The sequence below is a fragment of the Dipodomys merriami genome, unplaced genomic scaffold, assembly GCF_024711535.1.
Source record: "Dipodomys merriami isolate MVZ:Mamm:240054 unplaced genomic scaffold, mDipMer1.0.p SCAF_11, whole genome shotgun sequence".
In the NCBI taxonomy this organism is placed as follows: Eukaryota; Metazoa; Chordata; class Mammalia; order Rodentia; family Heteromyidae; genus Dipodomys; species Dipodomys merriami.
The window spans coordinates 35,732,480-35,757,738 of record NW_027202382.1 but is presented as its reverse complement, the minus strand read 5'-3'; the positions used below and the strand labels follow the sequence as shown (position 1 = coordinate 35,757,738).

General features: G+C 38.3%; 1 protein-coding gene and 1 non-coding gene across 2 annotated transcripts in view; both read left to right on the top strand.

Annotated features, from left to right (window-relative positions):
* The first annotated feature begins 6,630 nt into the window (after nucleotides 1-6,630).
* Nucleotides 6,631-25,259, top strand: part of C5 (complement C5) — an 81,786-nt gene continuing 63,157 nt past the window's right edge. The window contains exons 1-11 of the mRNA XM_070012725.1: nucleotides 6,631-6,730; nucleotides 8,893-9,085; nucleotides 11,751-11,913; nucleotides 14,590-14,660; nucleotides 15,399-15,490; nucleotides 18,439-18,521; nucleotides 18,848-18,938; nucleotides 19,792-19,906; nucleotides 22,861-22,987; nucleotides 24,203-24,318; nucleotides 24,713-24,898. Of these exons, the coding sequence (XP_069868826.1) occupies nucleotides 6,666-6,730; nucleotides 8,893-9,085; nucleotides 11,751-11,913; nucleotides 14,590-14,660; nucleotides 15,399-15,490; nucleotides 18,439-18,521; nucleotides 18,848-18,938; nucleotides 19,792-19,906; nucleotides 22,861-22,987; nucleotides 24,203-24,318; nucleotides 24,713-24,898 (1,302 nt within the window). The 5' untranslated portion in view covers nucleotides 6,631-6,665. The remainder of the gene's footprint in view (nucleotides 6,731-8,892; nucleotides 9,086-11,750; nucleotides 11,914-14,589; nucleotides 14,661-15,398; nucleotides 15,491-18,438; nucleotides 18,522-18,847; nucleotides 18,939-19,791; nucleotides 19,907-22,860; nucleotides 22,988-24,202; nucleotides 24,319-24,712; nucleotides 24,899-25,259) is intronic.
* LOC138822402 (U6 spliceosomal RNA) lies at nucleotides 13,284-13,387 on the top strand. The gene has a single exon (XR_011370436.1). It is a non-coding gene; the product is annotated as a U6 spliceosomal RNA (small nuclear RNA).

Sequence of the window (25,259 nt, the reverse complement as noted above, 5' to 3'; positions counted from 1 at the left end):
TTTTTTTTCTTCCAAATGGCTTGCAATTCAGTCTTTGATTTACTCATTTGGTCTGTTCTCTATACTGGGTAAAAATTACTAGAGTTCTCCCTTTTAATTTTTATTTTGATGAAATTATATTCATCACAATATAATTTTTATCAAGACTTTGTTTTTTTCCATTTAATTTTGTCTTATTAGAAGTGCAGCTGTTAGTTTTGATATTTTTGACTACCTATTATATGACAAGTTTAATTTGAAGGTTTTCTGTACAGATATTAAAATATTCAGGTTTAAGATATGGCAGAGGTGTGTAATTAAGTGGTAGACCACCTCCCGAGTCAGTGCCAGCTCTAGGTTCAAACCCTAGCATTAAAAAAAAAAACACTTAAAAAAGATTGAATACATCATTTTGACTTGAACACGTTTTCTATGTGTCTTTCACATGGTCCTTTTTACTATGTTTGTTTCTCATAGTAACATTTATTATGACTGGAAACAAGATTTGAAGTGTATTTCTTGAACAAAGGGCAAGATGAATACCAAGATGAATAAATATAACTAAATGGCTTGGAATGTCTTTGGCATCAAAATGTCATGGTTAAACTATTCAGCTTCAGTTCAACATTCTGTATGCAATAAGGCAGTGAACTACAGACAGTATCCGGGCAGCTTCCTGTCTAAAACAGAATTAAGAGATCATTTGGGATTCAAAGAACATTTTTATATCTTCAGTAATGTCACATATTATTTAGTAGATGAGTAATGCCAAAGCATGAAGAGAGTCGACACAGGTTAAGAAGGCCTCACTAAGGAAGAAGTACACTGAGATCTTTAAGACAAGAAGCCGGTTGTATGAACATCCAAGAGTGAGAATATTAGGCTAAAAAATTCCAGAAGTTTTACAGGAATAAGCTTGGTGGGTTTGCAAAATGAAGACTTTATTATCAACTTCTGTGTTTCCTACACATGAATTTCATCTTGAAATAACAGAAATAGATCCTGAACAGTAGAGGGAGACATAAATATTCAGAAAAATCATTTTGATGCTGTGTAACCAAAATTTTGATCTATACCCTTTTAAAAAAATGTTGATGACTTCTAATCACAATATGTTAATAATACCTTACAACATTAAATTTTAACAATAGTGCTAATGGTTTACATCTATATTGATTAAATGATTTATGCTCTTTATTTTAAAAAAAGTTTGTTCAAGATCTTACAACTTCATAAAGGTTCAAATCAGAATTTAAACAAAGGCAATTATACTCAAAAGCTATACTTTCAACTATGTGAAGTTTGTTTCTAGGTAATACTTTTAAGCTAGTGTTTAAAAATAAATAGTAGCCAGGTACCAGTGACTGAGGCTGGTAATCCTAGCTACTGAGATCTTGAGGCTTGTGGTTGGAGAATAGCCTAGCAGAAAAGTCCATGAGACTTTATCTCCAAATTAGCAAAAGGACAGTCTAGAAGTGTGGCTCAAGTGGCAGACGGCTAGCCAAACAACAAACCAAGGAAGCATGAGGCCCCAACTTCAAATCCCATTGTCAGCAAAATAAATAAAGATGATATTATTTAGTGGTTTTTAATATCAATTAGTATGGCCCCATGTATCATGCCTGTAATTCTGGTTACTATGGAGGTAGAAGTTGGAAAGATCAGTCATGATTGGGGCTAGTTAGTGAGAACACCCCCCTCCCCTCACTCGACCTCCTCAGCCATCCCAGATATATGTAAGGTAAAATGATCAGGGTTTGAGACCCTACCTGAAAAATAACCATTAGAGACAAGAACTGGATATGTGGCTGGAGTGGTAAAATGCCTTCCTAACAAGTGAGAGGCCCCGAGTTCAAGAAAACTTTAGAAGTACAGAAATTCTTTAAAAGTTCTACTTTTTAATGTTGATTCTAAATTTGCTTCTCTGTTCACAGAGCTGGGCACAACACACTTATAGAAGTAAAGGACTATCTTGATGAATAGCACATGCTATCTCATGGCTTTTCTGGATGCCACTGTGTAGGATTGTTAAAACCATGTTGCATTTTAGAAAAGGACCTGTGACAAGAAAAAGGTGTCACAATTTTTGAATTATTTTCTTGTTGTACAGAGAGGTTACAGTTACATAAGCAAGGTAATGAGTACATTTCTTGTTGAACATTGCTATCCCCTCTCTCATTTTTCTCCCACTTTCCTTCCCCTCCCCTCCCCAAGTTGTAAAGTTCATTTCCAACATGGTGAGTGTCTTATGAGTATCACTGTTGCATTGGTTCACCCTTTGTCCTTTGTCTCACCATTTTTTAAATTCCCCTTCCCTCCCCAAATCAGATAAATGTATATACAAGACACAGTGTCCTAAAATAGGTCAGAAAAGAAATTTACATCATTTTCATATATAGACTGTGGGCCAAATTTCTCCATAAATATATGGTCAACAGAAAATGAGGTGCTTTTTTTTCTTTAATTTGCTTTTATTCTAGGAATAAAAATGAGTGTTATTCTAGAATATCAATAGAATTAGAAATAACCACAGGCCAATGAACACTAAATATAGATAGTATAGTATAAACCTAATGCTGTGAGTATTTATTAATAAAAACTCATAATATATTCAGGTCACTAGAGTTTGGTAGGTGTGATCTTATGACCTAGAAAAAGTAAGAGGAAAAGTAAAAAGAGGTGGGGGTTCCATTATTCCCTTCAAGAATACATCCCCAAATACTTAAAGACCTCCTACAAGGACCAACCCCTGAAATTTCCACACCCTCCCCAGTGGACTATCACTCTGAGAAACAAGCTTTTAACACTTTGAAGAACATTCAAGAGCCAAACTATACCTGTTGGTTTCTATTTTAGCATGATCACTCAAAAAAAATATCCGCCTGGATTTGGGTAAATTGGTAGAGGCAAATAACTGGAATGAAACAAATAAGCCAAGAAACTTGAGAGGCATTGTTTGGTAGGCAATGTCAGTGGTTTGTCAACCATGTGTCCCGGGATCAAAGGGTACGCTTGCAGCCTTCTCAGGGGTTATATGGGAGTGGTGCACTTAGAAGAGAATGGATAAGTAGCAGGGATATCCCACTAAATAGCTAAATAAACTTTATTTTGAGGGGAGAAGGCAGCACAAAGAATTGAACTTGTAGCCTTGCACTTGCTAGGCAAGTGCTCTACTACTTGAGCCACAACCCAAGCCCATTTATTTAGTTTACTTTTCACATAGGGTCTCCTGCTAATTTTACCTGAATGGGACTGTATGGATCTGATGTACCGGGGATTGCAGGCATGAGTCCTCACACTCAGCCTGAAATGTAGTTTAAAATACACTAAAATTTTCTTTCCCTCCTTTTTCCTTTCCCTCTCCCTCTCCCCTGCTCTCTTCCTCTCTCCTTCTTCCACCCAAACCATCTATAAAAGGTATTTACGTTTAAGTTTTCCCAACGTGATATAGTTTGTGCTCCTAATCTTTTTCACACTGATGTTAAGAGAAGGCTCTTTCATGGGGGGGGGGGGTCCGGTCGTGGGGCCTGAACTCTGAGCCTGGGCACTGTCCCTCAGCTCTTCAGCTCAAGGCTAGTGCTCTACCACTTGAGCCACAGCGCCATTTCCGGCTTTTTTCTTTTTGCTTATGTGGTGCTGAGGAATCGAACCCAGGGCCTCATGCATGCAAGGCAAGCACTCTACCACGGAGCCACCTTCCCAGCCCCAAGAGAAGGCTCTTAAATAGACTTGGAGTGAGTGTGCTGGCCTCTGCAGTACTGGTAGTATTCCATGCATAACCCTTACTTTGGTGGATATAATGTACTGATGGTGGAAATAAAGTTCATAAGAATAATGTAAGGCCTGAGACTAGGGACTTGATCCCAAAAGCAGACTGAAGGAGAAATGTTGTGTGGTCCTCAGAATCACCCCAGGGGCTGCCTACCACTTATGGACAAAATAACTTCCATGATTTTTCAAGCTTCAATTTAGAATGATTTAATTCTAAGGAGAGGGCCCTTGTTTGTCTGGTAGCCTGTACACTACTTAGAAGAAGTTCATGAAAATTAAATGGAGCAATTAAGAGCCATATCTTTTCTATGCTGTTCATGCAGGAGGCATCTGAAGTTAAATATATGAAAACAAAAACTTACAAGATATTACTTTTTTGATTTCTAAATTTATGACCCATTACTATTGCTTGCCTCCAAGTTGTTTCCAAATAAAAGTCATATACTAGCTGGGTACCAGTGGCTCATGCTTGTAATCCTAACTACTCAGGAGACAGAGATCTGAGGATCATGATTTGAAGCCAGACTAGGCAGGAAAGTCCATGAGACTCATATCTCCAAGTAACCATCAGAAAACTGGAAGCAGTGCTGTGGCTCAGAGTGGTAGAGCAAAAACATTCAGGGACAGGGACCATGAAAATTTCTGTCAGACCTGAGTGTCTTCTCCTTTAGAAATGCAGCATTTGTATTTAAAAAAATTAAGGGGCTGGGAAGGTGGCTCAGTGGTAGAGCGCTTGCCTTGCATGCATGAGGCCCTGGGTTTGATTCCTCAGCACCACATAAGCAAAAAGAAAAAAGCTGGAAGTGGCACTGTGGCTCAAGTGGTAGAGCGCTAGCCTTGAGCTGAAGAGCTGAGGGACAGTGCGCAGGCCCAGAGTTCAGGCCCCACGACCAGACCCCCCCCCCAAAAAAATAAATAATATAAAAATATAAAAGTAAAAAAAAAATTAAAAGACTTTTCAAAGATGAAGAAAAACACACCTTTGAGTGACATTGGGAAAACAGAATTTTTAAGTTGAGAACCAATAAACTTCAGCTCTTTTGAGGACTTTTGAGATCAATAGTCCTTCAAACATTTCCCAGCAGATAAATAATGTTAATAGTTTGAAAATACCATTCATTAGTATTTACCCTACAAGACAACTGGGTTTTTTTTTTTTTGCTGGTTGTGGGGCCTGAACTCTGGGCCTGGGCACTGTCCCTCAGCTCTTCAGCTCAAGGCTAGTGCTCTAGCCACAGTGCCAGTTCCAGCCTTTTCTGCTTATGTGGTACGGAGGAGTTAAACCCAGAGCCTCATGCATGCAAGGCAAGTGCTCTACCACTGAGCCACCTTCCCAGCCCCTGACAACTGGGCTTTTTTGCACTTGAAATTCAAGTATTACTTAGGTTTCTTGCTCTCTCTAGTTTCTTTTCCCGAAAATGATGGCAAAAGAACTTTGTTTGTTTTAATTTCACCCATCTTTCACAACCCAGCTTAATCATTCTACAGATTTTGTTTTAGAATAAGTAGGCTAGATGGCCAGGCAACACAGTGGCAGACTTTTTCCACTTCAATGTTATATGTAAAAGATACATTTAGTGAAAGTAATATATATCCAATTTTGTTTTGTGTTCCTTACTTCCCTGTAATAAATTCAGGACCTGGTTAACTCAAAGCAAGAAATGCCAATGTGAGGGCTGGGAAGGTAGTTCAGTGGTAGAGTGCTTGCCTTGCATGCATGAGGCCCTGGATTCAATTCTTCAGCACCACATAAGCAGAAAAAGCCAGAAGTGGTGCTGTGGCTCAAGTGGTAAAGTGTTAGCCTTGAGCTGAAGAGCTGAGGGACAGTGCCCAGGCCCAGAGTTCAGGGCCCACAATAACAACAAAAAAAAAAAAAAAGAAAGAAAGAAAGAAATGCCAATGTGACCATAAACATCTGATTTGTACAAACATGGTTTATTAACATTTATTGACATCTAATTTATTACTTTAAAATAGAATATACGTTACATACTAAGGTAGAGAAGAGAACTCATAAAAGAAAGATATAAGGAAAAAGTTGGTGATGAAAGAATAAATTTAATTACAAATCTTTAAGATAAATTTTTATTATTTATAAATTATTATTTTTTATTTATAAATTATTAACAAGACTCCATCATCATGGGAAATTTTGTTCATCTAGTGCTCTTACATTAAAATGATCAAAAATCCTCTCTGAAATGAATGACTTTAAAAACATGCTCCATGTCTGAAACAATGCAAACTTTGAATGGTATTAAATTAATAGATATTGGAAAATATGTTTTTTTTCATGCTCAAAACCATGCTCAAAGAGAACACCTCAGAGCAAATGCCCTTGTCTGGAGAAGAAAGGTCAGAGGCAATTCAACTTTCTGGTTTCTAGGGTTGAGCCATTCTACAGGGAGAAAAACTCTTTAGAATACTTTTATTATTTGTATTAGTAAAATTAAATGTTTTTGAGGGATTAAGAAAATGTCTCAGCAGTATATTGCTGACAAAGTATGTACAGGCCATATGTCCAGGCCTCAGAATGAAGGAAAGAAATAGAGAGTGAAAGAAAAAAAAAGAAAGGAAGGAAGGAAGGGAAGAAAGGAATGAAAGAAGGAAAGGAAGGAGAAGGAGGGAGATGATAGGGGAGGGGAAGGGAAAGGAGAGGAGAGGGGAAAAGGAGAATGAAGAGGGAAAAGGAGAAATAAGTCTCTCAGATGTAAACGCCTATAAAATAATTCCTGTCTTTATTTATGGACACAAAAGTGTGTTTGAGTTCCGATTTTGGTTTTCTTGCTTAGATATCTTTCTGTCATTAATAATTAACCAGAGAACAAATTTATCCAAATTCTTCAAGCTTAAGTTTATTTAAAAGAAAAGTAGCTTCAAGGTTTTCTGCCCATGGTTTTATACCACCTTCCGCCATGGTCCTTTGGGAGATATTTTGTTTATTAATCTTCTTGGAGAAAAGTTGGGGACAGGAACAAACGTAAGTAAAAGCAACCCATCTACATTTTATGACGCATGTTAGTTATAATACGTGAAAAAGTAAACTCAACAGAAATAGCTTTGCCCAAATGAATAGATTCATCTCTAAATAAGAAAGCCATGGAAGCATTTTGATTTGGTGAATGGTGAAAAATGGGACAGCTTCTTTAAAAAATTATTTTATTGTAAAGATGCTGTACAGAGGGGTTACAATTACATGAGTAAGGTAATGAGTACATTTCTTCTTGAGCGCTGTTACCTCCTCCTTTGTTTTTCTCCTACTATCCCTTTCCTCCCCACAGCTTTTATGAAATTGTTATTTGCAAAACTTCACACATTTATTCCAGTTTCTATTCAATAAGTTACAAAGTATATTTAAACTTCGTTGGCATTGATAGCTTATTTGTATTTGCTGCTTCATTTTTCTTGGTGGCTTTCATGAATCTCACCACAGTTCAAATAGCTTTGAAAATCTATTGTCATTATTTCCAAATTTATAAGTTGATTCTTCACAGTTTTTGGTGTTATTGAAATCTTGTGCATTTTAAATTTTATCTTACAAATGATTTCTAAAAATGTTTTAATACTGAAAAGTAACTGGCTATTATCTAATCAAATATTTTCCTTTTTCCCTCCCTTCCCCCTCCCTTTCCCCTCCCTCTTTCCTCCCTTCCTCCTTTCCTTCCTCTCTTTTTTCTTTCTTTATTATTTCTTCCCTACTTCCCTCCTTTACTCCTTTCTTTTCTTTTCTTTCTTTCTTTCTTTCTTTCTTTCTTTCTTTCTTTCTTTCTTTCTTTCTTTCTTTCTTTCTTTCTTTTTTTTTGCCAGTCATGGGCCCTGAACTCTGGGCCTAGGCACTGTCCCTCAGCTCTTCAGCTCAAGGCTAGTGTTCTAGCCTTGAACCACAGCGCCACTTCTGGCTTTTTCTGTTTATGTGGTGCTGAGGAATCGAACCCAGGGCCTCATGCATGCAAGGCAAGCGCTCTACCACTGAGCCTTCCCAGCCCTCCTTTACTCCTTTCTTCCCTCTCTCCCTTCCTTTCTTCCTCCCTCCCTCCCTTCCTTCCTTCTTTCTTTCTTGCCTTCCTTCCTACCTTCCTTTCTTCGTTCTTTCCTTTCTTCTTCCTCTCCCCCTCCCTCCTTCTTCCTTCCTCTCTTCCATTTTAATATGTCTGATTTAGGACAGCTGTTGAAAGTGTTGTTCTACGATGTTTGATTTCACTTCTTTTGTGTTTGTTTCATATTTTAGTAGTTATAAAAAAGGCTTTTGATTCAACACCTCAGTTTATGAGCACAAAGCATCTTAATCAATTCACCCCTTTCATCATTCTCCTCCATCTCTCCCAGCAGATGTCAGACATGATATTGAATGTTACTTTTATTTTCATCACTGGAGAAAGAAAGGGGGAAGAAAAAGAAAGAAGAGGGGCTGGGAAGGTGGTGGCTCCATGGTATAGTGCTTGCCTTGTATGCATGAGGCCCTGGGTTCGATTCCTCAGCACCACATAAGCAGAAAAAAACAGAAGTGGTACTATGGCTCAAGTGGTAGAGTGCTAGCCTTGAGTTGAAGAGCTGAGGGACAGCGCCCAGACCCAGTGTTCAGTCCCCATAACTGACCAAAAAAAAAAAAAAAAAGAAAAAAGAAGAGGATAACAATTCCATTGATCTTTTCAAGTCAACACATTAGGTTATTCTTTGCAGCAGTAATATAAAGCAAATGCTATTCTTACCACTCTAAATGTAAACTCAAATCCAACTTGGCTTTTCAGATCTTAATTGTAAGCTACTTTTTCTTGGAAACAATGCTGAAATTATCAGAGATCACAAAATAAAATTTGTTGTCATATTTTTAGACTGAAGTATGTCTATTTTAAATCAAATCTCAAACTAGAGGAAAAATAGATACTTAAGAAGATAGGCAGGGGCTGGGAAGGTGGCTCAGTGGTAGAGCGCTTGCCTTGCATGCCTGAAGCCCTGGGTTTGATTCCTCAGCACCACATAAGCAAAAAGAAAAAAGCCGGAAGTGGCGCTGTGGCTCAAGTGGTAGAGCGCTAGCCTTGAGCTGAAGAGCTGAGGGACAATGCCCCTCGACCAGACCCCCCCCCAAAAAAAAGAAGATAGGCAATATTAAATTGATAAATATTTTGTTTTTCTATTCTACAGCTATGTCATATCTGTACCCAAAGTTCTGCGAGTTGGTGCATCTGAAAATGTCGTGATTCAAGTCTATGGGTACATGGAGGCATTTGAGGCAGTAATTTCTATAAAAAGTTATCCTGATAAAACATTTACTTATGCTTCAGGCTCTGTTACCTTATCCCCTGAAAATAAATTCCAAAACTCTGCCATCCTAACAGTATGTATTTACCTTTCATTTTCTTTACATTTGTAGGGTATGTCTGTAACTATTTTTGTAAATGTGTGCATATTTCTGTACATATGTACAGAGACTCTAGGGGTTCATTCAGACCTGTGTTTCTCCAAAGTGATTTCTTGATTTAAAAAATTATCAATTGAAATTTCATAGAGAATTTAAGATTAGAATAATTGTTTTTTGTATTCTTTTGAATTTGTTTTATGTCTATTTTTATTTTTAAAATATCTAAATAGCATAAGCATAAATTTATATCTAATTTTAGGTTTGCACATAGTTGAGACAAAGTATAATATATTATAAAAAGTTGTGAACCCTGAGAAATTTCTGTAATTTTTGAATTCTTTTAAGAGGGAGGTATAATGCTGGGTGCTAGTGATTTATGCCTGTAATCCTAGCTACTCAAGAAGCTGAGATTTGAAGATTTCGATAGGAAGTCAGCCCATGCAGGGAAGTGTGAGACTCTTATCTCCAATTAACCATTAAAACTGCTGGAAGTGGAGCTCTGGCTCAAGTGGTAGGTAGAGTGCTAGCTTTGAGCAAAAAAGCCCAGGGACAGCTCCCAGTCCCCAGAGTGAAAGCCTCAGGGTTGGTACCAAAAATAAATAAACAGATAATGAAGTGTATACATTACTTGTGTTTGAGAAACATTGATTTAAATAAATTCTAACCAAAATCCTTCTCTCAATAGGCTTTAAAAAAAATAGTACTGGGCTTTGAGCTCAGGACCACTCACTTGCCAACGGCTCCAGCACTTGAGCCACTCCACCAATACTTTTTCTGTTAGTTAATTTTAAGATTGGCTCTGACTTATGCCTGGGCCATCTTGTACTGTGAGTCTCCTATCTGTGCTTTCTCATATCATTGAGGTGACAGGCCCATGCCATTACGACTAGCCACTGTGTTTCCCCCACACTTCATATAACAAGTACATGCCACCCTATGTCTGAACATTGGTCAAGATGGAGGCCCACAAACCGATTTTTGCCCAGGCTGGCCATGAACTGCTATCTTTCAATCTTGGCCTCCCAAGTAGCTTTTGATAGTAAAAATGTTCTCATCTCTTAACAAATACACTCACCTGGGTTTATTAAATGTTAAAATTCATTTTCCCAAAGTGTTATTTGCAGTAAATAAATCTTACCTAGTTATGTGCAAGGTAATCATGAGTCCCCCTTGTGGACATTGACCTTTAAATTTAGATCAAACAAGCGAAACTGAAACTCAACATTGACTTCCTCATTCTCAGGTTAGCACCAAGTGCTCAGGTAACCAGGTGACCTGTGGCTGCCATATTGGACAGCACAGTCCTAGAACATTTCCATTGACACAGAAAGTTCCAGATGGTTAATTGAAAAAGCCAACAGAGTGGGAAGATCACAAATGTTGATACATGTCTTAAGCATTTAATTTCATTTTATTATAAAGTATTGTCTCAGTTGTTTGATGCTGAGCCACTGTGGTGTATGTATTACAGCTTTAACAACTTGTTGCTGGTCTGAACTTGGTCTTTTGGATACTTGCAAACCAACCTGAGTACAGAAAATCTAAAGATCTTTTCCAAATTTCTCTAATACTAATCACATACTTTGTGACTTGATGATAATGACTCTCACCTTGTGTTTCCTTGAGCTTAAATTTTCATAGTAACCCTTGTTTTGCTTTTATTGCCTATGCTAATGTATGAAATTCACTTGCTACAGAATGTAAATGGGGTTAAATTGCAATTTACATGCACAAGTTTGAGCGTACACCTCTACTCTGGGGGAGCAGAAGGGTGTGATTTAATACAAAATTTAACACCTCCGTCCAGAGGTTGCTTGAATATGGAGAATGGAGAAGGCAGATTAACTGGCTGCCTGAGTGAAGGCAAGGTTTCTTATGAGTTTTTGGCAGTGGTTTAATTAAGCAGATGAAAATATTAGGAAACAAAAAGATTTTCAATTGCTTAAAGCTGAAGTTTATGATTTTAGACACTGAAGGAATTTGGGTGGTCTCTGAACCACTCTTTATTTGTTTGGGTTGGTTGGTGTTCTTTTTAAAATTTTTTTTCTTTTTTCTTTCCTTATTATTATAAAGGTGATATATAGAGGGATTACAGTTACGTAAGCCAGGTATGAGTATATTTCTTTTTGGATAATGTCAGCCTTTCTGGTTTTTTTTCTCCTGTTTTTGATTTTGTTTTTGGTTTTTGAAACAGGATCTCACTGTGTAATTGGCACTATCCTAGAATTTGGAGTACTCTTGTCTCAGCTCCCAGAGTGACTTTTTAAATGCTTTCTCTCTCTCTCTCTCTCTCTCTCTCTCTCTCTCTCTCTCTCACTCACTCACACACACACACACACACACACACACACACACACACACACACACACACACACTTTTGTTCCAATGAGAGCCAGATCCTTCATTTCTTTCCTTACTGTGGGAGACAGATGTCTCATTAATGTTATTGTCAAGGGAGGGCAGAGGAGTCAAGAATTTGTTGGGCAGAGGAGAGAGTCCAGAATTTGTTGAAAACAAAAACAGGATTTGTTGAAAACTTTACCTAGCAGATACTCGCTACGTGTTGGTGTGGTTTTTAGGAAATCAACATGTTTTATAACGTCAGAATTATATTCCTTTTCCACCAACATTCTCTTTACAGATACAACCCAAACAACTGTCTAGAGAACAAATCTCAGATTCACATGTGTACCTGGAAGTGATATCGAAGCATTTTTCAAAATCAAAGAAAATTCCAGTAACCCATGACAATGGGTTTCTCTTCATTCAAACAGACAAACCCGTATACACTCCCCATCAGTCAGGTAGAGTATAAGGTATTTCTTTCTTTGTGGGAAAATCAACACTATATTTATTGTAGGACTTTTTAACAACTGAAATTGACTGTGAACAGATTTCCATCTTGCTTTTAAAACAGATGAAATTCTTTAATAACTTCTATGCTTTCAAATATGAGTTTGATTTCTAAATAAGCTACAAAATCAACTATTACTAATCTATCCTATTAGTTATTTCCAAGGGGAAAAAAAAGAGCTTTTTGAACATATAGTAGGACTTAAGCAAGAAGCAGATAGAATTAAGACTACAGCTTTGCATTTTCTACCCCTAGAATTCCACATAGACTGTTGCCCTCTAGTCCCTTAAAATCTACCCATGGCTGATTTTTTTCCCCACCCACATATATTTCACTGCCAAGAATACAGAAGGCAATCAACACTGTTTGAAAACCAAGTCATGTCTTGTTCTAAAACTTTTATTGATCTTGCTCTGACACATCAGTACTATGAAAACAAGATTAATGTTCTGACCTAATCACAAACTGGATTAGGAACAAGACACGTAGTAGTCATTGAAATAATAATTTTATTTTAGTTTTTGCTTATTTATTATATACTGGGCTATGCAAAGCTACTATCTTTTTTTTTTTTTTTTTTAATAGCTCACAGGGCTTGAACTCGGCGCCTGGGTGCTGTCGCTAGGCTCTTATGTTCAAGGCTAGCATTCTACCACTGTGAGACACAGCACCACTTCCAGTTTTCTGGTAGTTAATTGGAAATAAGAGTCTTACAGACTTTCCTGCCCTGGCTGGCTTTGAATCACAATCCTTAGATCTCAGCCTAGTGATTAGCTATGATTACAGGTATGAACCACCAGGCCCGGCTCTGCTATCTTCTCAGGAGAACACTAGAAGGAGAAAATGTTGTTTCTCATTCATGACTGAACTAAAGTTTAAGGGAATTACTTGTCTGGCTCAAGGTCACCATTGGATATAGAAGACCACAGTGAAACTAAGCTTTGGAACTCCAGGGTTTTACTTTTGCTGTATACAGTCTCTGAAATTATCCACCGGCTCTCAGGCCTGGACTGGGTGTATGTGTAGATAGATGGGAGGGAGGATTTGATTGAGGTGGGTGACAGACACAGGAGGGGAGGGGAAGAGCAGAATGTGGAGATTTACTGAGTGCGTTGTTGTGTTATCTTGTGCTTTCCTGGGGCATCTTGTAGAGCTTTGCATGATGCTGATCCTCTAAAAGGGATTGGGCTTTCTGTGTTCCTTGTTTTATTATTTGTTCTGGCCATGAAATCACTGAGCATCAACAAAACCCTAAAGGAACGACAAAGTCTTTGGAAGGAATTCAATCAATGGGCCATGAATTGAAAACTAAACAGAGTCTTGCTTCAGCAGCACGTGTACTAAAAATTGGAACCATACAGAGAAGATTAGCATGGCACCTGTGCAAGGATGAGAAACAGATTCGTGAAGCGTTCCATCTTGTATCTGCTTGGGGGAGGGCTAGGGCGAGTGAAGAAATAGAGGGACAAAGGCTGAACAAATGCAGTAGTGGTACTCACTAGACACTATGTGGAAAATGAACTATAGACCTTGTGGTAGGAATGGGAGGGAAAAACTGTGCGAGAGCTAGGGAAGGGGTGACACTGTCTAAAAAGAAATTTACTCTTTACCTGACTTGTGTAATTGTAACACTTCTGTACATCACCTTTATAAAAACAATAAACAAATAAGTAAATAAGTAAGTAAGTAAGTAAGTAAGTAAGTAAATAAATAAATAAATAAATAAATAAATAAATAAATAAGGCAACTAAACAGAGCCTTTTGCTGAATGAATAGAAGTCTATTGGCAGAGAGAAATGGAAGGAAATGAACCATTGGCTCCTGCCATAGTCCTTTTAATAATGGGAGAACAATTGTAACATGTGGCTCAATAACTAAAACTATACTATTTGAATTTGCCTTTTGCACTAAATTTAGGAGCCTTATTGGTTTACTTAAGTTTGAGTGTATGTATCATGGCTACATCAGGGTCCCAGTTTCATTACAATCTTCGGCCCTAATATACAACAGTATTCTTATGCTCTCCTAGAAACACCTGGTTCCCTTTTTTGCTACCACAGAAGTCTTGATAATTAAGGGACTAATTTTTAACTGATTTCATACTGTGGGCTGTTCCCAAAATGTTACATGTAATTTTATTTAGTAAAGTGAGCTTCACTTTACATTCACTCAAAAAAGCTGATCTTTAAAAAAAAAAAACTCTGAAGATTCTTTATAAAATGAAAGAATTTTATGTCTTAACTATCATTTTATTTTAAATATACTTTTTTGTGTATGTATTGCCTGTTGGTTTTTTTTTTTGGGGGGGGGGGGCGGGCGGGGTCTGGTCGTGGGGCCAGAACTCTGGGCCTGGGCACTGTCCCTCAGCTTTTTAGCTCAAGGCTAGCGCTCTACCACTTGTGCCACAGTGCCACTTCCAGCTTTTCTTTTTTTCTGCTTATGTGATGCTGAGGAATCCAACCCAGGGCCTCAAGCATGCAAGGCAAGCGCTCTACCACTGAGCCACCTTCGCAGCCCCCCTATCGGGTTTTTAAAATGAGATTTATCTATGTCATGATTGTTAAAAAGTTTATCAGAATACTACTGTTGAGCAGAGTTTTTAATTCTATCAAATTATTTTTTACAGTTAAGGTTAGAGTTTACTCACTGAATGATGATTTTAAGCCAGCCAAAAGAGAAACTGTTCTAACTTTCATCGTAAGTATTCTTTCATTTATTTAAATGATATTTTAACTCTTTTTTTTTTAAAGACAATAGTTCTCATTTCACAAGTCTGTCCTCACAGCTCACTTGAACCATTCCGTGACCCACAAATGAGTTATTAGCATCTACTCTGGGTATATTACAGATGCATATCTATATAATACACATATATAAATTGATCATGTAAAATTAAGCTCAACATGTTGAAGGATTTTGAACAAAATCATTTAAGTTCTTCCTTAGCTGTTTCTTTTGTTAAAGCAGTGCCATCAAGAATTAATGGAAAGGCTGGGAAAGTGGCTCAGTGGTAGAGTGCTTGCCTCGCATGCCTGAGGCCCTGGGTTTGATTCCTCAGCACCACATAAGCAGAAAAAGCCAGAAGTGGTGTTGTGGCTCAAGTGGTAGAGCTCTTCTTGAGCTGAAGAGCTGAGAGACAGCACCCAGGCCCAGAGTTTAGGCCCCACGACTCACCAAAAGAAAAAAAAAAAGAATTAATGGAACATAAGTAGAAGCTTTTTTATTAGAATATTTAAAAAAGGATGTAGTTCATAGTATTCTTTTTTGTTGGAATATATTAGATGTGTGAAAGAGTTTCAATTATGATATTGATGTCCATGAATATAATATACTTGGACCAAACTCATCCTCCATTATTCTTTCTTATTTCTTCATCTTCTTTTAAAATAATTTTAAGAAGTTTGTTATTCTAGGATGTTTGTGTTTTATTCAAAGGATCCTGAGGGATCAAAAGTTGATGTGGTTGAAGAAAATGATTATACTGGAATTATCTCTTTTCCTGACTTCAAGATTCCTCCCAATCCCAAGTATGTAAAAACACTTGTTAATATAAGTTGTCTGTAAACAGCCTATGTGGAACTTGAATGTTGAAGTAAAATATACAGTCCTGTGGCACCACCTAGCATTGACAAAATATACCACAAGCGTGATATGCCTTTGATTCCTTTAAAAATTTTTTCCTTCTTAAAAAAATTATCTTTAAGTAGTTCTACAAAGGAGTTGCCATTTAACAAAGAGTTTTGTTAATGCAATATGTCTTGATCAATGTCCCCCCTTTCAACATTCTCACCCATCCCTCCCCTACCCACCCCTTCTCTCACTCTTTTTAATTGTGTAGGATATACGTGGAATTCTTCACACATTCCTTCCACACACACCCCCTCCCCGCTTCCCTTCATTTGTTTACTGCTTTCCCCGTCTACTGAGAAATAAGATTCCCTTCACCATCGAACCCCCCTCACCCCCGCCCAGCAAACAACAACAACAAAAAACATCCAAGAGCCCAGCACCACTTGCCTGTACTCCCAGACTCTCAGGAGGCAGAAGCAAGAGGAGCTCAATAGTTCAGAGGCAGCTTGGGCAATATAGGAAGACCCCATATGCTTTGCTCATTATGTCTACAAATAGAAAAATTGGGAAGAGAAAAAATAGTCCTTGGACGTTTTTCTTCTTTTTCATCCAAATCGTCATCTCTTGTTTCTGAAAGGCTCAAATAGTCTAGCTATTTAATATTATTTAAAAAAAACACAGCCCTGGGCTGGGAAAGTGGCTCAGTGGTAGAGCGCTTGCTTTGCATGCCTGATGCCCTGGATTTGATTCCTTAGTACCATATAAGCAAAAAGAAAAAAAAAAAAGCTGGAAGTGGCGCTGTGGCTCAAGTTGTAGAGCGCTAGCCTTGAGCTGAAGAGCTAAGGGACAGAACCCAGGCCCAGAGTTCAGGCCCCATGACTGGACCCAAAACAAACAAACAAACAAAACAAAACAAAAAACAAAAAAAACACAGCCCTGTGGGTTTTGTCTGTATAGACTACCACAGAGGAAGGTATGTCTTATGATCATCTTTTCTGTCCCTAATACAGGATAGCTTGTAGTGAATCCATTGTATTAAAGTTTTCTGAGAATTTTCTATTGAAATTGTGAGTTAAGTCATTTGGATCATTTTTACATTGTATACTTTTGTGGAAATACTCTGTGCTTTATAGAGCAGAACTGAACTTGTTATTTTATTGCTATTATCATTTCTCTCTAGCCCTATTTTGTGCCCCTTGCCCCAGGATTGAGGATTACATATCAGCCATGCGAGTCATTCACGATCAGTGCTTTCCCACCTCAGCACCTTTGCACATGCTGTTTTCTCATAAAGCTAGCTTCTTCTCACCTTTAGGGAAAGGTTGACTTTGCAAAGACACTCACTGGATGCGCTCTCTCTCTCTCTCTCTCTCTCTCTCTCTCTCTCTCTCTCTCTCTCTGCCTTTCTCTCTGTCTCTGTCTCTTTCTCTCTCTTTATATTTTCTTTGTGACATTTATCTAATCTATAATTATTTGTTTGTTTTTATTCCCCTCTTGATTTTAAACTCCTTAAGGGCAAAATCCTTTTTTTCTTCTATTTCTTACTATGTTAGTACTTGAGTACAATACGTATTTGGTAAACATTAGCTGAATTGCTATGATAATGATAGCCATAATATTAATATTTATGGCTATATAACCAATCTACATAATTGTTTCTCAATTTGCAACTTATATTAATTTCCCCACCTTAAAACCTAGTAGAAAAGAGAAAAGTGAGGATTTGAACTCACATGGACAATTAACTCTATGAACACTATAACTCTTGTGTTATTTTCAAGTTGTGGGATGTGTGTGTGTGTATGAGCTTGAACTCAGGGCCTTGTACTTTCACTTGGCTTTTTTGCTCAAGGTTAGTTGTTGCTCTAACACTTGAGCCACAGCTCTACTTCCAGTATTTTCTGGTCAATGGAATAAGAATCTCACAGACTTCTGCCTGGTCTGGTTTCAAACTTTGATCCTCAGATCTCAGCCTCCTGAGTAGCTAGGATTTACAGGTATAAGCTACCATTGCCTGGCTTTGTTCAAGTTTTTTTTATATCTAATGATTACTCTTAGTAGTCAATAAATTTTTTTTTAAATTTTATTTTATTTTATTTGAGAACATACTGTACAGAGGGGCTACAATTACATGGGCAGGATAATGCATACAATCAATAAATATTTTTGAGTAGAAGTTGTTAAATAAACTGGTCTTTACTTCTTTAAATAAGTCGTCCATTGCCTCCAGCCATCTTTTCATTTATATGAGATATGAATGTTATCATTGGACAGGCTTGACTTGCATTGCATGTTTCTAGAGACCATCTTGTACATCTTTTATTATATTGCAGATTTCCATTGTATGTTAACATGGTAACATACAAGATGAAGTAAGATCCAAAGTTAACATCAATCAGTTCAAGTCAAAGCTAATGACTATGTTAAGATAAAATACCTAGAAAGTAACATAATATATGAAGAACATTTTCTTCTTTCCTAAAATGCTCGATTATTTCTATTTGCTTAAAAAATCTCACACAGCTGGGTGCCAGTGACTCACACCTGTAATCCTGGCTACTACGGAGGAGGCTAAGATCTGAGGATCAAGGATCTCAGTTAGAAAGCCAGACTGGGCAGGAAAAGTCCACGAGACTCTTATCTGCAATGAACCACCACAAAGCTGGAAGTGGCACTGTGGCTCAAGTGGTAGAGTGCTAGCTTTGAGCACAAAAATGCTCAAGAATCAGCCCTGAGTTCAAGCCCTAGGACTGGCACAAAACAGAACCCAAAACTCACTCACACAACAGTCACTTAAGCGACATATGTATTCTAACTTCTTTTAAATGGGAATTGATTAGATCTCCTCTAGGTAAACTAAAGATATTTGTTCAGATCTATAACTTTAAATATGTTGCTTCCCTAGATATGGTGTATGGACAATTAAAGCTAAATATAAAGAAGACTTTTCAACCACAGCAGCCACATCCTTTGAAATTAAAGAATATGGTAATTACTCTGACCATTAAAGGCTAACCTAGAATGAGTTAAGAGCTTTTGCAAATCCCTAATCTCTCTGTGATGGAGATGAGGCATCCTCCTGGTAAGGTTGGAAGTAGTGGTTGGAGCCTTGGGGAGGTGGTGGCGGTGGCTGCCTAAATGCCTAAACTCTGGTTCCAGCATGCCCGGGGACATTGGATGATGATGATGATAATGATAATGATGATGATGATGATGATGGTAGTGGTGGTGGTGGTGGTGGTGGTGGTGTGGGGTGGGTGGGGGTGTTGTTTTAAAGTTAATAGGTAATGTGGTCTCTTCCTTTCTATTCGTAGTCTTGCCACATTTTTCTGTTCTGATAGAACCAGAAAGTAATTTCATTGGCTACAAGAACTTTAAGAATTTTGAAATTACTATAAAAGCAGGGTAAGAAGGGTTGTTTTTATTTAACCAATTCCCTACATTGGTGAAGCCTACTCTAAGGATGACCTATGATTTATTAGCCAAGTTTGCTATAACTTTGGGATGCATTGATGGGAGATACCATGCAAATAGCTTATTTGTCATACCTGACTCAGGTATGGTATACACCATCTTGCTCCATCTTCCCCAAAGTCCATACTGTAAGCTGGGAGCTGGTGACTTATACTTGCAGTCCTACCTACTCAGGAATTGGAGAACTGAGAATCATGGTTCAAAGCCAGGCAGGAAAGTCTGTGAAACTCTTATCTCCAATTAGCCAGAAAAAAAAAAAAAAAAGCTAGAAATGAAGCTATAGCTCAACTGTTAGAGCACAAAGCTTGAGTAAAAAAAGCTAAAAGACAGTACCTCAGCCTCAGATCCAGAGTTCAAGTCCCAATGCCAGCACATAGACACAAGAAAATCCATACTCTAGATTCCTTTATAAGGATGAAATACAATAGTGGATGGAGGTATACTGAATGCTTTATGTAATTTCCAAGTGTTACATTTTATCTGCATCTTTTCTTTTTTGGTTGGTTGTGGAGCTTGAACTCTGGACCTGAGCTCTGTCCCTCAGCTCTTCAGCTCAAGGCTAGCACTCTTCCACTTGAGCCACAGCTCCACTTCCAGTTTTCTGAGTGGTTTATTGGAGATAGGAGTCTCATGGGCTTTCCTGCCCGGGCTGGTTTGAACCATGATCCTCAGATCTCAGCCTCCCGAGTAGCTAGGATTATAGGCCTGAGCCACCAGCACCCGGCTATCCAAATCTTATGACTACAATCATGTTATCAAAACAAGTTTTATAATCATTTGGCAGATACTTTTACAATAAAGTGGTCAATGAGGCGGAAGTGTATGTCTTTTTTGGATTAAGAGAAGACATAAATGATGACCAAAAAGAAATGATGCACAAGGCAATGCAGAGTACAATGGTAAGATACTCCGTGGTCATGCAGCTCTAGACAACATGAGCTTGTGACAGTGTTTCAAAACCCTCCAGTTAAGCTCACAGCCTCTATAGGTATGGTGAAGGCTTAAAATCCTCCTTCTGCTTCCCATTGGCCTTGGGACAAAGGTCATTGACCTTGGCATCGCCCTTCCTTGCCTGCTGACCTCATGCCATCCATTCTCTCCTTCCTAATGAACACCCCAGGTTCTCACAGTCACCCTAGTCTCTTGCCTCGGGATCTTTGCTTGTTCCCTCTGTCTCTTCTTTGCCCAGTGCTTTCTCACACTTTAAACACTGAAATCTTTTTTTTTAGGATAGCTCCCCTGCCTTCTTCGAACTGGGTTAGCTACCCTTGCTTGGCATTCTCTCAGGCCTGAGCCTTTCTTTTTTATCGTAATTTAAAACAAACTTTAGTATCTTTAAGTAGTTGTACAAAGGGATTTCATTCGACCTGTCCGATTATGAATACAATACATCTTGATCAGTGTCACCCCTTCCATCACTCCCCCCACCATCTACCCCAGCCCCCCCAACCCCCCAGCCCCTCAAGTTACCTTGTTCCATTTTCATACTGTCATAACTATATTATTAGAATGTGTTTCATATTTTCTTGAAGGCTTCCCAACCAGGGATCATTTTTTTAACCTCCAAATAAATGTTTGACAATATTCAGAGTCAATGGAAGCTCTTGCTGGCCTTTAGTGGGTAGACAGGGAGTTGCTGCCTAGCTCCATGAGCAGAGCAACACAACACACACACACACACACACACACACACACACACACACACTGATCCTGTCCAAAATGTCAGTGAGGCTAAGGGCAAAGATTTCTCTTTGTCATAATGGTTTATTTGCTTATCTATCATGCTTTATGTTCAGTTCCTTGTAGGTTTAAATCATTTCTCTTATATATCCCCAGGTGATGTATTTTTTTTCTTTCCAACAGAAGATATGTTGAAAATATGGGAAAGTTATTTGCTCCCAGTTAAGAGCTAATAGTGTTAGAGTTAGAGCCCTGGTCCCCATTTTTCTTCAATCATTTTCTTTGTATTATAATATAGATGACAGGATTTGGGGCCATTTTTGGCTCACCATTAGATATTGATGTATTTTGCATTGTATTTATTTAGTCTCTGCTTTTTAAAAGATGCCTTATTTAAAATATACTAGTTAAATGTCTTTTTAAACAAGGCACGGAGATTGGAGGCTAAATTGGGGCTTGAGGTAAAGCACAGTGGTTGATCCCATGCTAGTGTGCATGAGTCCCTGCTGGATTTGATCCCCAGGCTCCACAAAAAAACAAAACAAAAGATAGAAATTAAAAACAGATAAATCATTCAAGATGGCTGGTTTCAAGTCCAACAGTTTTAGATTAAAAAAAAAACAAGATTAGCGAGAAAAAGGGTGTATGTTTTTCTCTCACATGTGAGAATTAGATCTAATTAACAAATACATGTATAAACATCCACAGAGTCATACACAAATGTATTAACAAAAATATGGCATACACAGGGGAGAACTCAAATGGTGTAACTCCTCCAAACAGCTAACTTACAGTATAACAAAATGAATACCAGGAAGCTAGAACCTGAGGTGTCAGGAGAGGGGTGAGGTCAAGTGGGGAGAGAGAGACAAATGAAGAGAGGAAGATTGGGAGATTGGAGCCATAATATTTAATGTATGTATGTGAAAATAGAACCAGGTGACTCGAGGAGCTGGGAGAGATGGGGAGAGAATGAAAAAAGGGGTGAGACTGATCAAGAGGCATTGTGCTCATAAACTGGACATGTTGAATTGGAACCCCTTTGTTCACTACTTGAAGATAGTTGTTTTGTAACATTAAAAAATTATTATTATTATTTGTTGTTTATGTGGTATTGATGAATCAAACCCAGGGCCTTGTGTATGCTAGGTAAGCACTTTACCACCAAGCCACATGCCCAGCCCCTAGAGATTTTTTTCTTCATTTTTTAAATGTAAATATATTAAAAAAATAAAACACGTAAGAAATGTCATCTATACATATGAAAAAGTATTTATATACACAGCAAGTAGTGGCAATATTATCCATAAGCAGCAGTTAGTGTTTTTTCCCCTATATTTTGGGTAAACACAATAGTGGTGGTTCATTTATTTTAGGGAAATTATATAAGGTACATGTGTATACTATGAGTAACTTATAGAAGACTGTATAATTAGAAAATTAATTCCAAATAACAGTACCTAAAGATATATTTTTTAAAAAAGAACTGAATACCAAAAGGATTATATGTCCTACATCAAATGGAAAAAGTTCCAGTGAAACAAATGACAAAAACTAATTGAAGGGCTGGGAAGTTGGCTCAGTGGTAGAGCACTTGCCTTGCATGCCTGAAGCCCTGGGTTCAATTCCTCAGCATCACATAAGCAAAAAAAGAAAAAAGCCGGAAGTGGTGCTGTGGCTCAAGTGGTAGAGTGCTAGCCTTGAGCTGAAGAGCTGAGGGACAGTGCTCAGGCCCAGAGTTCAGGCCTCACGACTGGACCCCCCCCCAAAAAAAAAAAAAACTAATTGAAGAAGATACAGAGTATCCTAATTTATTCTAAGCAAAAAGAAAAGAAATCAAGTCATAGCTGAGTATGTTTTTAAATCAGTATTTAAATGTATAAAAGGATGAAGTATAAAATCCAACCCAATCTCAGTTAAGGCAGAAGTAACAAGAGAGCTCTGTAGTGATGGAGGTTGACCCTGAGGTTGAAAAAGGCATCTTTGTAGCTGAAACCAAAAAGACCATGTGGTGCCCCAGGCTCTTCATCTGTAATTCTGTATCAATGGTGATGGTAACCATTGCTCTGACATTTGCCTTCCATTTTAGAGGCTAGTAAAAAGCAGCTTTATTATTTTTTTCCTTATGTAATTCTTCTCTAAATTAATTCTTAAATGTTTCCCTTTTTCAAAGTTGATAAATGGGATTGCTCACGTCACATTCAATTCTGAAATGGCAATTAAAGAACTGTCATATGACGGTTTAGAAGATTTAAACAATAAGTACCTTTATATTGCTGTAACGGTCATAGAATCTACAGGTAAGAGGTGTGTGTGTGTGTGTGTGTGTGTGTGTGTGTGTGTGTGTGTGTGTGTGTGTGTGTGTGTGTGTGTGTGTGTGTGTGTGTGTGTGTGTGTCTGATATTTAGACTGTATTTTAGTGGTACAACTGATCCCTAAATTTCCTTCACCTCTTCTTTCATGGTTAATTTTTACTTTCTATAAGTAATGAAAGGCTGGAATTAGAGCTCTTGAGTCATTAGGCAAGCCATTGGGTCTCTATTATCTGATCTGCAAAACTGGGTTTGCCCATGGATGGGGAACCAGTAGATGCCCAAAGTGGCTCAGCAGGCTGGGTTGCTCGAACATCTAGCATCCAGGAATCATCTGGATACATCAAAATCAAAATGTGATTACACGTGTGAGAGCTTGATGAGATACTGTGCCAAGAAAGTTGTCTCTATTTCCCATGATTCTAATCTCCTTATCTGTGCCACGATAGAGATGAACTAAATGTTCCTAAGCCCCCTTTAGTGGCAACATTCAGAAATTCAATCTCAAATTAGAGGGGATAATGTGTTTCTAAAAAAGAGCCCAATAATAGTATTTCCTTACAAGATAACAGTGAAGGCCAAAGAATCAGTCTGTGCAAAACCCTTAAACTGCCAGTGGCATGTAATCAGTGCCATATGTTAGCCCTTCTTCTGCCCCACCCTCTACCCCTCCTTTCCTTCCTCTTCCTCCCTGCAAGATCCTCCTCCTCCTTCTTCCCCAGGGTCAGTCTACACCTCCCTTTTCATGCTCAATATCTTATCTAATACTTTCTACACCACTCCAGTGGTTTTTAATCCTTATTAATGACTACTCTGAGATGAGCTAGACTATCTAATTTTTTAGGATGTCTTGATTAGTCATTTCATTCATATGTTCAGACTCATACTAACCCCCTAATTTAGCTGGAAGTAATCATGTAACCATGCAAAGATCAATATTTTTCCTGCAAAATAAGTTAAGCCAGGTGATTCCTAAGGCCCTCACTCACCTTCAATTGTGTTCTTCTAAGGTAGCAGACCAGAAAGTTGAGGCAATTATCCAGTACTGAATACCATACATATGTGTGTGTATATATGTGTGTGTGTGTGTGTGTGTGTGTGTGTGTGTGTGTGTGTGAGTGTAAGAATAAGTGCACAGAGACACAGAGAAGATAGAGGCCTTCCACTGCAGGAGATGTCTAAAAATGTTAACCTTTTCCTTAGGTGGATTTTCTGAAGAGGCAGAAATTCCTGGCATCAAATATGTGCTGTCTCCCTACAAACTAAATTTGGTTGCTACACCTCTTTTCTTGAAGCCTGGGATTCCATATTCCATCAAGGTAGATGGGGCTTGAGGGACCTTGCTGAATATGGTGATGAGGAGCAAAAAAAATGTTTCAGAATTGTTATCCATTAAAAGACATGATACAGATGCCGGTGACAGTGGCTCACACCTGTAATCCTAGCTACTCAAGAGACCGACGTCTCAGGACCACAGTTCAAAGCCTGCCCAGGCAGAAAGTCCATGAGACTCTTATCTCCAATTCATCACCAAAAAGCTGGAAGTGGAGCTTTGGCTCCGGTGGTAGTATTAGCCTTGAAGGAAAATAAAGCTCAGAGACAGAACCCAGGCCCTGAGTTCAAGCCCCAGGACCAGCACCTATAAACAAAACTAAACAACAAACAAAAGGCATGATACATGATTGAATGAATTTAAATTGTTTTCACAAACAGGTTCAGGTGAAGGATTCATTGGACCAGCTGGTCGGAGGGGTGCCAGTAATTCTGAACGCACAAATAGTCCATGAAAACCAAGAGATGTCTGACTTGGAATCGAAGCAGAGCATGACAAGTCTCGGTGATGGAGTGGCTTCCTTTGTGCTTAACCTCCCGTCGGCAGTGATGGCGCTGGAGTTTTCTGTGAGTTGAACCTTCCTGCTGTATTTGTTAGGACACTGTGTACTTATGAATGTATGCTTTGGCTACTGTGCAAAGCAGATGTGGTGGATTCCATCCCTGCATCCAGTGGTTAGTTTCATCATTTTCACATCCAAAACAAATGGATACCAGAGACAATCTGTGAATCCATCAAATGGCTTTTGAGGAAAATAAATCTGTCCATTTTTTTTGTTTTTAAATGAACTGTTCTCGCTTACATCAGTAAGAACATATTAGAATGCATTCTGCACTTCAGAAAAAGGTATAGTAAGTAGAGAGTGGAGACAGGAATATCTCCTCCATCCTCCTCCTTTTTTCTCTCTTGTTAGAAACAAATGTGTGT